General features: G+C 39.6%; 1 protein-coding gene across 1 annotated transcript in view; it reads right to left on the bottom strand.

Moving 5' to 3' along the window:
* sash1a (SAM and SH3 domain containing 1a) overlaps nt 1-14,651 on the bottom strand; it is a 128,071-nt gene that overhangs the window by 33,597 nt on the left and 79,823 nt on the right. The window contains 7 exon segments of the mRNA XM_072581326.1: nt 1,582-1,683; nt 1,953-1,994; nt 2,463-2,575; nt 5,170-5,259; nt 7,700-7,740; nt 9,885-9,934; nt 10,069-10,119. Of these exon segments, the coding sequence (XP_072437427.1) occupies nt 1,582-1,683; nt 1,953-1,994; nt 2,463-2,575; nt 5,170-5,259; nt 7,700-7,740; nt 9,885-9,934; nt 10,069-10,119 (489 nt within the window).

The following is a 14,651-nucleotide window of genomic DNA, read 5'->3' as shown; positions in this document are numbered from 1 at the left end:
ATAATTGAAAAACTAATCAGACCTAGAGAAGATAAACCCATAGATTTGAATAGACTGCAATAACAAAAAAAAAATCAGGGAAGAGGTAGCAGGCACTCTCATACAAGCAGATATAAACAGGTCGTTCTGATATAATGCGCATTTCGGTCACACAAATTTGCTATAACACGATTGACAAATAGGGGACACTGTTTATAAGTGTAAAGTTTTGAAGTGTGTATTGGTTATAACGCGATTCCGGCCCTATTAGTTTAAAAAGGTGCTGCTACTACATGATTTTCTTATAACACAAGATTGCACGAGAACGGAACAACTGCATTCTAGCGGAACTGACTGTAAATTGATTAACAATGGGAATAGGTTGTTAATATTATTCCAATATTTAACAAGGTTGATACAACAAGTCCATAGAACCATAGAACAAGCAGCAGCTAGAAATAAATGGAAGCCTCAATTTTTGTTTTAGGGAAAACATCTGGACCTGAAAATATAACCAGAATTAGTCACTGCTTTCAAAAAGGAACAATATGCTTACCAATTTTTTAAAAATTCCTCAAATAAGTGACAGAAAGAGAAGGCAAGAATAATGCAATAGATTTGACACAGTTAGATTTTCAAAAAAAATCTTCCAGGAGTACCGCATAATAGATTAAGGATTTAGATAACTTTTTTTTAAGAGTACTTACAGTGTGGAAACAGGCCCTTCGGCCCAACAAGTCCACACCAACCCTCCAAAGATCAACCCACCCAGACCCATTCCCCTCCATTTACCCCTTCACCTAACACTACAGGCAATTTAGCACGGCCAATTCACCTAACCTGCACATCTTTGGACTGTGGGAGGAAACCGGAGCACCCGGAGGAAACCCACGCAGACACAGGGAGAACGTGCAAACTCCACACAGACAGTTGCCCGAGGCAGAAACTGAACCCGGGTCTCTGGCGCTGTGAGGCAGCAGTGCTAACCATTGTGCCACCGTGCCACCCCAAAAGGATGATGGCCAGATCGTGTGGAGTTTGGGATGAGGAGCAGATTGCATGTGGAGTTATTTCCAGGATGGAGTAGGAGTAAAGGGTTGGTATTCAAACTGATAAAAAGGTGGGAAGTGGTGTTTTACAGGCTGTGATCACCATCGTTCATTATTTCCATCGATAGTTTGGCTGTGGGATTTGAAAATCCAATTTTAATGCTTGTGGATGGTACTAATTTCAATGACATAATTAATACAGATGATAAATCAGACAAAATAGAAGAAGGAATTAATAAATTTGCAGAATGCGTAATCAGGAAATGAATTTCAATATAGATAACTGTCAGGCAATGCATTTCGACACAAAGAAAATAAATTGCATACTTGTGAGATGAGTTTTAATGGAGGAGAGGCATTTAGGGGGACACAGATCATCAGAGGTAGCAGTGCAGATTAATAAGGCTGCAAAAAAAAAGTATTTCTTGATAGACAATTTCGCTAAACCTATTCTGGTTCTATTTATGGAGATGTCTGATGCTATGAAAATGCAATATGAAGGCATGTCTTTTGTTCCAAAGTATTTCCCAGTATTAAAACAAACTTTACTCACGCCACCATCAGATGACTCGTCCCATGGCTCATGTGCGCCACCTGCTGATTGAGTTGAATCCATGCTCAGGGACAGCCTGCTGTGGCATTCATATTCTTTGAGCTGGAAAATAAGTCATAGTCAACTTTCCTTGTGAGTAATAAAACCCAGGAATAAAAGAACAAACTCTGAGTTTCATCAATAACGATTAGAATTAGTTTTGGCTCAATAGTATTTCACTGCTTCTGAGTCAGAAGGTTGTGGCTTCACTTCCCACTTGAGAGACTTAGGCACATATATTCCAAGCTGAATCACTTAGGGATTGTTTGCAGGAACTTGCATTCTGAAAATTTGCTGCTGCTTTCCTACAACACAAGAGCAATGACACTTACCAAGCAGTCCATTGGCTGTATTCTGAGAGTTTGAAAGGTGTCCTATAAATGCAATGTTGCTGATTAGTACATATCTATAACAGCAGAGAACAACAGAATTAAGTATTCAAGGTTAGAAAGCACCACGCCTGGAAGAATTGTCTCACAGGTCTCTGAGTCTATTCTCACTGATGGAAATGGTAGTAAAATGGTGGCAAAATCTAACATTTAGATCTGGAATTACCTGTGGAAGTAACATCAGAATTTCCACTAAAAGTTATCCAAAGTTACCCTCATTCCGCTGCTATCTAAACTCATTTCTTTTATCATTTCAATAACACACAGTAAAATATAAAAACAAGCGTAATTACCCAAAATACAACAAACAAATCAGGTCTGAGGCAAATCTCTGGACTGGGCTTTGAACACACAACCTTCTGACTCAGTAGCTGTTAAGAAAACAGTGCGTAAAGTAAGTTGGCTAATATGGCGATCAGTTAGTTTAACCTGGGCAAGAGGTGTCTGTATTACCTTAGCAAGTGCCTCCTCTATCGTTATCATCTTTTCTTTGACCATCATCATCAGTTCGATGCGATCCTCATCACTCATGGTAATCTCACTGGCCACAAATCCAACATCATCGCCTTTAAAAAGCCAATAAGAAAAGAATTGGATTTGGGGCAATGGAGAGAGAGAAAACAAAGAATTATTGTTATTCAAGAGCTTTGATAATATGGTTTTAGTAGATGATCTGCCCAACAGGCTCAGCGGAAGAGGAGCTAAAACTAAACAAGGGTTTTTAAACTCCCGTAACCAAAAAAACTTAGGTAAATCATCATAGAATCTTGCAGCACAGTAAGTGTCATTTAGCTAATTGTTCCTTTAAAATAAGGCTATTATGTTTTTAAAATGGTGGTAAACTCATTAAAATGCTGCAGTTTTGTGACGCTCATGGTACTAATTTTCATGCTGCAGTGCTGACCAGAATACACCATTCTTTGGTCAGAAGCTAACAGAGGTCCAGATCTAGCTCTACATATCACGTAGGCTCGTCACATACATTGGGGTAGGTTAGAGCAGGACACAATGCTTATCATTAAGTCTGTCACTGTTTAACCAAACACTTTAAACAAGTAAATCAAAATGTTTTAGTATGATGTTAAATAAATGCGTCCTGTACTTTTTATCTATCCTTAGCCTGGTAAAGGTCACCATTAGGGATAATCCTGGCAATTACAGACCAGTCTTACGCCTGTGGTGGGCAAAGTATTGGAGAGGATTCTGAGAGACAGGATATGTCTCATGAACCTTATTGAATTCTTTGAGGATGTAGGAAAACATACTGATGAAGGTAGAGCAGTGGATATGGTGTACATGGATTTTAGCAACACATTTAATAAGGCTCATTCAGAAAGTAAGGAGACATGGAATACAGGGAAATCTGGTTGCCTGGATACAGAATTGTCAGGCCCATAGGAGACAGAGGATGATGGTAGATGTAAAGTATTCAGCCTGGAACTCAATGATCAGTGATGTTCCACAGGGACCCGTTCTGGGATCTCTGCTCTATGTGATCTTTATAAATGACTTGGATGAAGAAGTGAAAGGGTGGGCTAGTAAGTTTGCCAATGACACAAAAGTTGGTGGAAAGCTGTTGTAGGTTGCAACGGGACACTGACACTGTGCAGAAGTGGGCTGGTAAGTGGCAGATGGAGTTTAACCTGGAAAAGTGAAGTTAGTCACTTTGGAAGGTCAATTTGAATGCAGAATACAGGGTTAAGGGCAGGACTCCTGGCAGTGTGGAGGAGCAGAGGGATTTTGAGGTCCATGTCCATAGATCCTTCAAAGTTGCCACCCAAGTTGTTAAGAAGGCCTATGGTGTGTTGGCTTTCATTAGCAGTGGAATTGAGTTTAAGAGCCAAGAGGTTATGCTGCAGCTCTATAGAGTCCTGGTTAGACCACACTTGGAATATTGTGTTCAGCTCTGGTCACCTCATTATAGGAAAGATATGGATGTTTTAGAGAGGGTGCAGAGGAGATTTACCAGGATGCTGCCTGGGCTGGAGGGCATGTCTTATGAAGAAAGGTTGAGGGATCTACGGCTTTTCTCACTGCAGTGAAGGAGGATGAGAGGTGACTTGTTTGAGGTGTACAAGATGTTAAGAGGCATAGACAGAGTGGATAGTCAGAGACCTTTCCCTATGGTGGAAATGTCTATCATAAGGGACATAATTTTAAGGGAAATGAAGGCAGGTTTAGGGGAGATGCCAGAGGTAGGTTCTTTACACAGAAAGTAGTGGGTGCATGGAATGCACTGCCAGCAGTGGTAGTAGAGTCAGATACATTAGGGACATTTAATTGACTCTTGGATAGGCACATGGAAGTTAGTACAATGAAGGGTATGTAGGTTAGTCTGATTTTAGTGTAAGTAAAAGGTCAGCACAACATTGAGGGGCGAAGATCCTGTACTGTGTTGTACTGCTCCATGTTCTATCTCTATTTGTTTACTGTTGATCATATATCTCATCTGTTATATTCCAGTTAGTCAAATAATGATGCTAGGGGAATGTGATCTCAGTTTAACTTCCCATTTTTCACCGTGTTTATCTGGATATTGGGCAGTTCCCTTCTTCACAATAGCGTAAGTGGATCTACATCCCAAGGAGTGCAGTGGTTCAAGACAGTAGATCACCACAACTTCTCAAGGGAAGTAAATGCTGGTCTAGCCAGCAATCTCCACATCCCATGAATGAATAATGAAATAATTTAAAGATATGCTTTGTACAGATCCAGTGGTGATTGGAGAATGACACCAAACTCTGGGATGTATCCAAGCACTAGAAATTGCCTTTGGTGCAACTGTGTTTATTACAGGAAAGATCTCCACTCTAGCTTCCAATAGGTAGAATTGCCAATTCTTACTGAACTTGGAGGGTTCATCAAATGATATCATACCTCCATCTGCTCCTCTCAGCTGAGCAGTATTTTTTTCCCTCCAACTTTAACCTATAATTAATAAAAAATTCAAAGCAACTTAAATGCTGCATTTTTTATTCAATGCCTCCTGGGAGAAGCTTGAAGCAGTATCCAGGGGATTAATCTTTAATTCATGGAAATCCCAGGACAATCCCAAAGGATTGGCACTCTAACAATGAGGCTTTAAACTCAAGTTCCTGCCCCTTTGCACAGTTGGCACAAATACAAGCAGGAATGAGAGCTCCCTCCATAACAGTTTTACCTTTGCACAGTTCCCGCACTGCATTCCCTTTTTGTGTTTTTCGAAATCCCTGCCAAAAGGATTTATTTTTCTTTTTGCAGTCGCCACTTCCTGTAAGAAGAACACAAAATAGTCAAACTGTACTGAACTCTTTCCCTATTTTTCTTACTTACTAATCTTAACATTCAAATTCGTGCCCACAGAAAGTCTCATGTGTCTGAACAAAATATAGTCACTTCCTGTGGCATTGTTGGTTCGCCCTGACCTGAGGACCAAGCTCAGTACCAATGTTCACCCTGCCCCAAGTTTGGAAGTACCATGTCCTATATTTACCCTGATTAGGCAGGACAATCTTCAGTCGTTGGTTACAGCAATTCAGAAGGCATTGTTGTGCAACTGAGAACATAGGTAGGCCAAACAATGTTAAAAACAGCAGGTTCCATTCCCTAGAGGACATTAGGAAGCCAGTTGAGTTTTTACCATGATCCAAAAGCTTCATGATGACATTTACTGTTACCAGACTTTTCTGTCCTGAATTTTAAAACAGAACCCAATTACTCTGAAAGTTGAACGCATTCTGTGAATTATTAGTGCAAGGTTCTGAATTACTAGACTAATAACATGAACAATACACAAACCTACTATTAACTGCAGTAAAGGTGAACGTCTCACTCCATGATTGACAGTATATAATTAGGTGTTTGAACCATTCCTTCATTTCCAAAGGATATTGACTCGTCAGCCCCCAATTTATCCTCTCCACCAATTCAACTGCAACACCAGGTTATTTTGGGTCATGTCAAGAAAGATTTGGGACTCAAGGGCTCAGGCACCCGAGTCCTGAGGTGTTCATAGGAACTGGAGAGGCCTCTTCAGCCCTTAAACCCGTTTCACTACTTCATGAGATTATGGCTGATCTGTATCCTAACTCCGCCCAACTTGGCTCCTGATGCCTTACAGCCTCAATTAACAAACATTTAAAATTATTCGTGCTGCCAGCACTTCCCGCCTCTTGTGGCAGTACATTCCATACTTTTACAGTACTTTACGCAAACATTTCACTATAATAATCTGGCTCTCAATTTAAGATTATGCTCCCTTGTCCTTACATCCCCAAAAAACCAAAAAGGTTGTCAATTCCTTTCAAATTCCTCATCAATATTCCACATTTACAAGCTTAATTTATTCATCTTGATTCATAATCTAATTCTTGGATCAAGGGAAAAAGTTTTCTGCATTCCATCAAGTACTGAATATATCCTTTCTAAAGTGTCAGAGCCATAACTGTTTACAGCACAATTGTCTACTCACCAGGACTTTGCTGTTGCAAAACCTCCTTGTTTTTATAATCTACTGGGTATTCTGACTTGGTCAGATTAGGGAGTAAAAGTTATATTCATATTACACATTAAGAACCCCAAGGTGTTTCATAGGGTTGGGGGCAAAGGTTGAGACATCAATAAGATTTTGGTGAATAGACTTTTTAGAAAGGGTGAAAACTGTTAAACATCAGAAGTTAAATGTTGGTTAGGCAGAGTTCAGGTATATATTCTTCTAGTCAGGGCTTGATTCCAACTCTCACACCATTGACTCCTCCTTAGTGATTACTTGTTCCCCATGTACACCCAGTCAAGTTCTCATCCAATTATCTCTCAAACATATAAACAACACCTCTTTGATAGTTACTTTTGGGCCCTGGACATGCCTGTCAGACCCTACAAGATAATCTCAGGATGTATCAAGGCAGCTAAAGTTCAAAAGGAGAACTCCAACCCAGGTTGTACCAACAAAGAGCAAGAGGTAGAGACCAGACAGACCAAAGGAGGGAAATGACTGGGGTTTGTGAATATTGAGTGGCATAAACGCTGAAGTACGTTGTGAGTAAGGTAGAAGAGAATCGAGAACATGGTGTGGAATTTGAACCCAGTGCAGGTCCTGTGGATGGAATGATTTAGTGACAGTGAGTCGGATTTAATGTGGGTCAAATAAAATATTTACAGAGAGAGAGAAAAAGAGATATAGCCAAAAAGACACTCACTCATTATAGATGTAGAGAGACATCCACAAATAGAGGGAGAAACGATTAAAAAGATGACTACAGAAAGTGAAATAAGATAGATTTTGACATAAGGTGGATAAAGAAAATTAAAATGAGAGAGGTGCATAAATAGGGATAAAAGATTAACAAATAGTTTGAATGCCAATCAGTAGATAAGATAAAAACTCTGAAAAAATATGCAAACCCATAGACAGATATATGATAGACAAGTAAACATCTAGAGAAGAGAATGACAGATAAAGAACAGGACAGAGATGGATACAGAAATGCAGCTGTAGACAAATGGAGTGATAGACAATAAATATGTAGGTACTCAGGCAAATAGAGGAATAAAATTAATTAAACAAATAGATAGCTAGCAAACAGATGAACAGACATGTAAATAGACAGACATGAATAAAGAAGTGGATTGATTGACAGATGAAAAAGGAAAATGCAGAGTCTTTTTGTCAAACATTTTATCAGTAATTCCCAAAATGAAATAATACTCACCAACTGACCCATCCTCCGAGCTTGACTTGCAAATCAAGTGTCTGTTTAAAGAAATAGAAATGTGTTAGTATGCAAACCATTTAATTTTAGTAGAAGAGCTACATAAGTAGATAAATGAGTAATGGAAGCCTGCAGTTCAAGGACTTTTTGATGAACAAATCTGCTCATCATGGATAAATGAATCAGAATACTAATAAAGTGTGTTCTGACGAAGTCACTAGACTTGAAATGTTAACTCTGCTTTCTTCCCATGGATGCTGCCAGACCTGCTGGGTTTTGCCAGCCATTTCTCTTTGGTCCAACCTATCCATGCCAGATATCCCAACTCAATCTAACCTCACTGCCAGCACCCGGCCCATATCCCTCCAAACCCTTCCTAATCATATACCCATCCAAATGCCTTTTAAATATTGCACCACTTCCTCTGGCAGCTCATTCCATACACGTACCACCCTCTGTGTGAAAAGAATGCCCCACTGAATCAGATGCTCCTTTTGTCCAGAGAAGGTAAGAAAGTTAACGTGGTCAGAAAAATGCGTTTTGTACCAAGACAGAGTACAACTGAAACCACAAGTGTCGACCAATTTGTGAAAAAAATCACAGTAATGTGAATTGCTTGGAGTCAGGACGAACTTCTCAGATTTCTGGGAGACATATTGCAGAGAATGGTCACCTGGCAGGTTGAGAAGAATAGGGAAACAAAGATGAGAGAACACAGGGGATTGGGAAGGACAGGAGCACAGATTGCAACCTGGCAGCTTTTGTTCTTAACAGAATCAAGTATTGAAAGATTTGGGAGAGGATTCAAGGGTAACGATATAGCACTGAAGAATGGCTGGTTTACTCACAAGGAAAAGATAGACACTATACATCTAAACATTCAGTTGTAGGAAAGACATACTCTCAGTCTATTGAAATAATGCACAAGGATGAGAGATATGATCAAGTCAGGTGGGAAGGGAAAAGCAGTGGCCTTGGAATGTATTGACTGGAAATTGTGCACAATAGTAGGATCAGTCAGATTTAGACTGAGTTGCAAGTGGAGTGGGACACTCAAAGAAAATACTAGTTATAAATGGTGGACAAATTAAGGAGAAGCAAATCAGGCAATGTGACCAGAATGATACAGTAAGGGGATAAGTTTCCAAGAACACAAAGTGAGATAAGTTGTTGGGGGAACTTGTACAGATGGGTCAGGTTGAACCTAAATTATAAGAGGGTGGGCAAATAAGATGGTAAATAATGAGGCAGAGAAAGGACATCCCTGAAAAGCAGAGCGCAAAAAATTAAAACACCTATTCCCATGGCAATGCCTCAGCCAGAGCCAACTTGACTTTTTTAAAATTTAAACAAAAGCTTGGAATAATAAAGGATCTCTGGTGCATTTACCATGTCAACACTTCAACCAGAGTCCACTTGGTAACCAGATAGCATCCTTTTCTCTTGCTGTATAAACTCCCCTTTGCAATTTCGTGTTCTTGTGTCTATCCTGATGAGTGTAAAATGTAAAGCTTTGACTGCAGGTCTTTTATTTTGCCAATACCCAAGTTCTGTATTTAATATACTACAGTGGTAAGTAATGACAGAATAAATTAAAACATCCTTCTGGGGAACCTTACTTTAGAAAGGTGAAGGATGTGGACTAGATCATCCAAATGATACCAGGGAACTGGGACTTCTGTTCACTTACAAAACTAGAACTGTCCTCTTTTCATCAGACAGGATGAATAATAAGCACATTTAAAATTATGCAGGGTTTTGAAGAGGGAGAAAAAGTTTCCACTAGCAGGTAGTTAAGTGAACAGAGGGCACAGATTGAACTTTGAAGGACTTTGGCCAAAGCACTAGTGGGAAGAGGAGCTTTTTGTTTTAAAAAATGCTGAGAGTCTCGATGATCTGGAATGCACTGTGTGATAGAGTTAAATATTTCATAAACGCAAGTAATTATAACCCAGTGCCTTTGCCCTGGATAAGTTTGAATTATGTAATGAAGCTGACTCATCATTCTGGCTATGTGGCTGTCAGACATACAGAAAGAAGGGTGGAGACAGTGACACAAACATGCTCCTTGTGTTAAGGGAATGAAACACCACTTGCAAACACTTAGCGATGCAGAGTAGTTATCTGAAAATATAAGTGAGGAAGTGTTTCAGTGATTCTGTCCAGTGCTGTAAACATCACTTACTCTCTCTCGCTCTCTGGTGTTGACACCGCACTCCCCAAGGCACGTGATTCCTGGGAAACAAATTCAAAGTCAGTCACTGCTAAAAAGAAAAAAAAATAGCTGTATTGAAATTACAGGATGAATTTAATAAAGTGTTGTGTTCCTGGACAATTTCCAGGAGGATTTGAAGGGAAGCGGTACTCACTGAAGATTCGGGCAGCAGCTGTGGTGATGGTGAATTGGCAACAGAGCTTTCCTAAAATCAGAACACATGGAGTCTTTGTAAATCAGTAAAACGTGGCAGTTTTTCCAATCCAAAATTATCACAGCCAAGTCAAGAGCAAAACAGGCTAGAATCAGTAGAGCTACTGCATCCTGTTTATCAACAGAGACAAGTCTGAAAACTTAATTACAGGGATGGGACTTTTCATAATAAGAGACAGTAAAGATTTCTCATTACTGGTCTGAGTGGATCTGAATCACTTACATAGGATTTAACCTTAAATCAAAATCTTCACTTTAAAAAGGCAAAGACATAATCTGCATTTTAAAACACTCGCTCAAAACTAGTTGTGCTACTGCCGGATTGTACAGAGTTCAACTTCAGAAATGTGACTGATTCATGCACAGCAAGATCCCAAAGCAGCAAGGATCAGATAATCTATTTTAGTCATGTTGTTTAAGGGATAAACATTGACTAGTACAAAGATGGGAACTCAGCTGCACTTCTTCAAAATACAGCCAGCATTTATTTTTTTGTATCCTGGGCTTGCCTGAGAGGTGAACAAGGCCTTGGTTTAACATCGCAGCTGAAAGACAGTATCGCCCTCACAGTGATGTTCGTTTATTCACAGTGGAGAAACCAGTATGAAATTTCATCTGGGTAACTGTGTGTGAATATGAATCAATTGATTTACTTCAAGTCTGCTGGAAATGGTGAGACACCAGCAACCTACATTGCTGGATAAGCAGGGGGGAGGCAGTGGTAATGTCACTGAACTGGTAATTCAGATTCCCAAACTAATGTTCTAGAGATTGGGTTCAAATCCTGCCATGACAGATGGTGACATTCAAATTTAAAAAAAATCTAATTGTAAAGCTGGTATAATACTAACTGTGTTTGTTGTAAAAACCCATCTAATTCAGCAATGTCTTTTAGGGAAGGACATTTTCTTCCAGAGGGAAATCTGCCAACCTGGCCTACATGTGACTCCAGACCTACAACAACACTTAATTGTCTTCTGAAATGGTCTAACAAACCAGTCAGCTCAAGCGGCAATTAGGGACACCCACATTGCATTAGCGCTTAAAAACATAAGGGAAAATCAATATTAGACAGAAGGACATAGAGTGAAGCAAGGAACAGCTGGAATTTAATTAAACAGTCTAATGGGGCTGTGACAGGAAAAAGGAAATCTGTGCAACTGTTGAACATCCACAGGGAAAGATGGAACAGGAAAAGGATGGGAATGTAATTACCGGTATCATTGGCAGTATTTGCTGAAGGTCAGTATTCAGATTCAGCATCCATTTTGTCCAAAATTGCCCAGTTGTCAAATTTGCCTCCATCAATGCCATTCTCACCTCTGGATCAGAAGGTTGTAGGTTTGAGCCTCACTTTGGAGACCTGAACACAAAACCTTGGCTAACTGTTCATGGCAGCAACTGAGAAGCTGAACAGTGCTGGCACTGATATCCAAGCATTCACTGCTTCCCAACTTGCATAGCAGTCCGACTGCTGAAGTGGGTTCTGTGGTTTTAAATTTCAAGATCTGCTTGTGACAACAACCTAATGATTCAATGCTGAACAGGAAGTACCCCCTCAAGCACGATTGGTTGGACACAAATCCTTATAATAATTTGGGACGTGGCATCTCACTTTGAGTAAAAAAAGCAGAATGCTGGAGATGTTAGTAACTTAAGATAGAAAATACTGGACATGCTGAGCAGATCAGAAAGGAGCTGTGAGGAGAGAAGCAATTAAATTAGAATTCTGAAGATAGGTTAACAGAGTTGCTCTCCCCACCGAAGCTGCCCAATCCAAGTATTTCCAGCCGTGTTTTTGCAGCATATCCTTTATCTTGCTTTAAACTCACTCTTTGAGATAGCTTGCATGAGAGTTTGCAAATGCCCACGTGATCAGCATTTCAATATGCTAGAAAGTCTGGTGTGACATACTCAGGAAAAGTGATCTTGTTCTGTCATGTTTTTGGAATACTTGCCAGCTTTTGAAAACACTAAAACCAGTGGACAGAATTAACAAGTAATTTATTCATTTATATTACTGCTCCACCATGGATACTAACTGTAATCTAAGTAGACAGCACACTTACTCCCGAGACAGAAGGTTGTGTGTTCAAACTCGAACAAAATTAAGTTGACACTCAAATGAAAGCAAATTACTGAGGATGCTGAAGATTGGAAATAAAAACAAAGTACTGGAGAAACTCAGTAGGTCTGGCACAAGCTGTGGAAAGAGAGAGGTAGAGTTAACAATGGAGGTCCCATTGTGACCCTTCTTTGGATGAGAGTTGCTGCTGAGTTTGTCTAGCATTTTCTGTTTTTATTTTAGGATGACACACCCTGTGCTGTGGTTTTTCAGATAAGATATTAAACTGAACCCTGTCTGTCCCCTCAGGTGGCACTATTCGGTGGCCAGGCAAATACTTGTCCTTCAACCAACATCACTAAAGTAGATAATCTGTTTCTTCTTTTATTATTTGTAGGGCCTCACTGTATATATACTGGATGCTATGTTTCATACATAATGATGTTTTCACTTCAAAGCTACCCTATGAACTTTTCACTGCTTTGCCACACTGAAAGGTGGTTATAAAAATCAAAATTCTTTCTTGCTTTCATTTGTTTACATTTGGCTTGATTTTGAATACATCTCCAAGCAGTGTTCAATAATGCAGTTGCACACCTACATGATGCACCACTTTGTTACCCTGATCTTTAAGCTAAAATTACATCTGGCGTCAGTCAGGATAGAGCAATAAGAGAATGGCAACTATGCATTACCTTGAGTAGGCCAGAGGACAACTACACCTCAGAAACAATCCTTTGCAAACAAAATCCTTCTGGTGATGCTTGCAGAAACACATTATCTTTAAATCAGAGGTGTCCAATTAAGACAATCAACAAACATAAGGTGCTTTTGATACTGAGATTAGGATTATGCAACTGCATACAAGTGATCAAGAAGCGCTGGCAATGATGTCAAATATACATGATAAGCATGGTAGCAAATACATTCTCACACACACACACACACACACACACACACACACACACACACACACACACACACACACACGTGGATTTACAGCTTTAAGTAAGTTCATTTGGTACAAATGGAACAACTATGTACTTGCATCAGAAAGTGAAGGAAGGATAATAGGAATGATAACGCAAATCAGAACGCAATGGTCATTCACATGTTTGACTTCACTCTCACACCCAACACTATTCGATGTTTCATACCCATAAACAGCTCACCCACACAGGTAGGTATTCAATCAGGACAGCCACAATGTACCAAACAGATTATATGGTACTGACTGCACACTATCCCTCTTTCTTGCAGGAGAATATAATGCATATAGCAGACAGCATTAAAGAATTAGAGGTAGAAAAAATGCCTGAAAATTCATATTTCAAATTTGATCAGTTTCCTAAGAAGGTTTGAATTTTATTTGTGTAGATTTTATTTTTTTAAAAAAGGTTCAACGAAGTCTTTTAATTTAAAATAACCACAATCTCATTTAATCTCCATAGTGAAGACATCAAGGGATGTGGCAGAGGTCCTGGCCTATTGTGTAACTGAGGCAATTGATAATCAGAGTACGTGCATATATAACCTTCTCTTATCCTACAACTCTCTCAACTCTTCTGAGTCAGAAGTGCTATGGATGGGGAGAAATGAGGTGAACTAACTTTCGCCCTCTTCTCACCTCTCATTTGACCAAAACAAGATGTATGTTTAAGGAGTGCTATTTTAAGTCTTTTTGAGTACTGTGACATTAGGGAAAAAAGAGGTATTTCCCACAAGTTTCAATCAAAATAAAGGATAAGCATTTATTTTCAGAACACCTGAAATATATACACAACAAACACCCACTCCCCCATCACTCTTTCCCTCCCTTGCAAACACACACACAAAACACATAAGAAATAAAGATGCAACATGAACTCAGGGATTACAGAATCCCAGATCTGTACTGACCCTCCATACAGCATGCCATCCAGACCCAGACCCTCATCCTATCCCTGTAACCCTGCATTTCCCATGGCCAATCCACCTAACCTGAACATCTTTGGAATCCATTTTGTGAAGGTGCAGAGTCAAGATTTATACCACAAATATTACTTCTTTAAAAGTAAGGTGTCCATTTCCTAATTAGCTTTACAAACATGACCTCACTGTCACTGAAGTTGCAGATAATGTGAGCACACATCTACACCTCTCCCTTCACCAAAATCCAAATTTTATTCAATTGCAAAATGCAAGAACTGGAGCCTTTCCAGCTAGTGGAGAAAGATAGAGATGACTTCCCTTAATCTTACACTCTCAGCCACTAGCTTAGCTACTGAAACTATGCACATTTTGCATACTAGGACAAAGTAGAATTCCCTTTGGTGAGACTGGGCACAGCCCATAGGAAAGTGCTGGGGAGACAAGATAATATAGGTGCCAATGTTCTGCAGGAGGAGGTTATATACTTAACACTAATTTTGTCACTAAGGAATCAGATGAGGATATTGATGAGTCAAGTTATCGGAGCA

Source organism: Chiloscyllium punctatum, chromosome 11, assembly GCF_047496795.1.
Source record: "Chiloscyllium punctatum isolate Juve2018m chromosome 11, sChiPun1.3, whole genome shotgun sequence".
In the NCBI taxonomy this organism is placed as follows: domain Eukaryota; kingdom Metazoa; phylum Chordata; class Chondrichthyes; order Orectolobiformes; family Hemiscylliidae; genus Chiloscyllium; species Chiloscyllium punctatum.
Note: the sequence above shows the minus strand (reverse complement) of the source record. Positions and strands in the feature narration are given on the sequence as shown.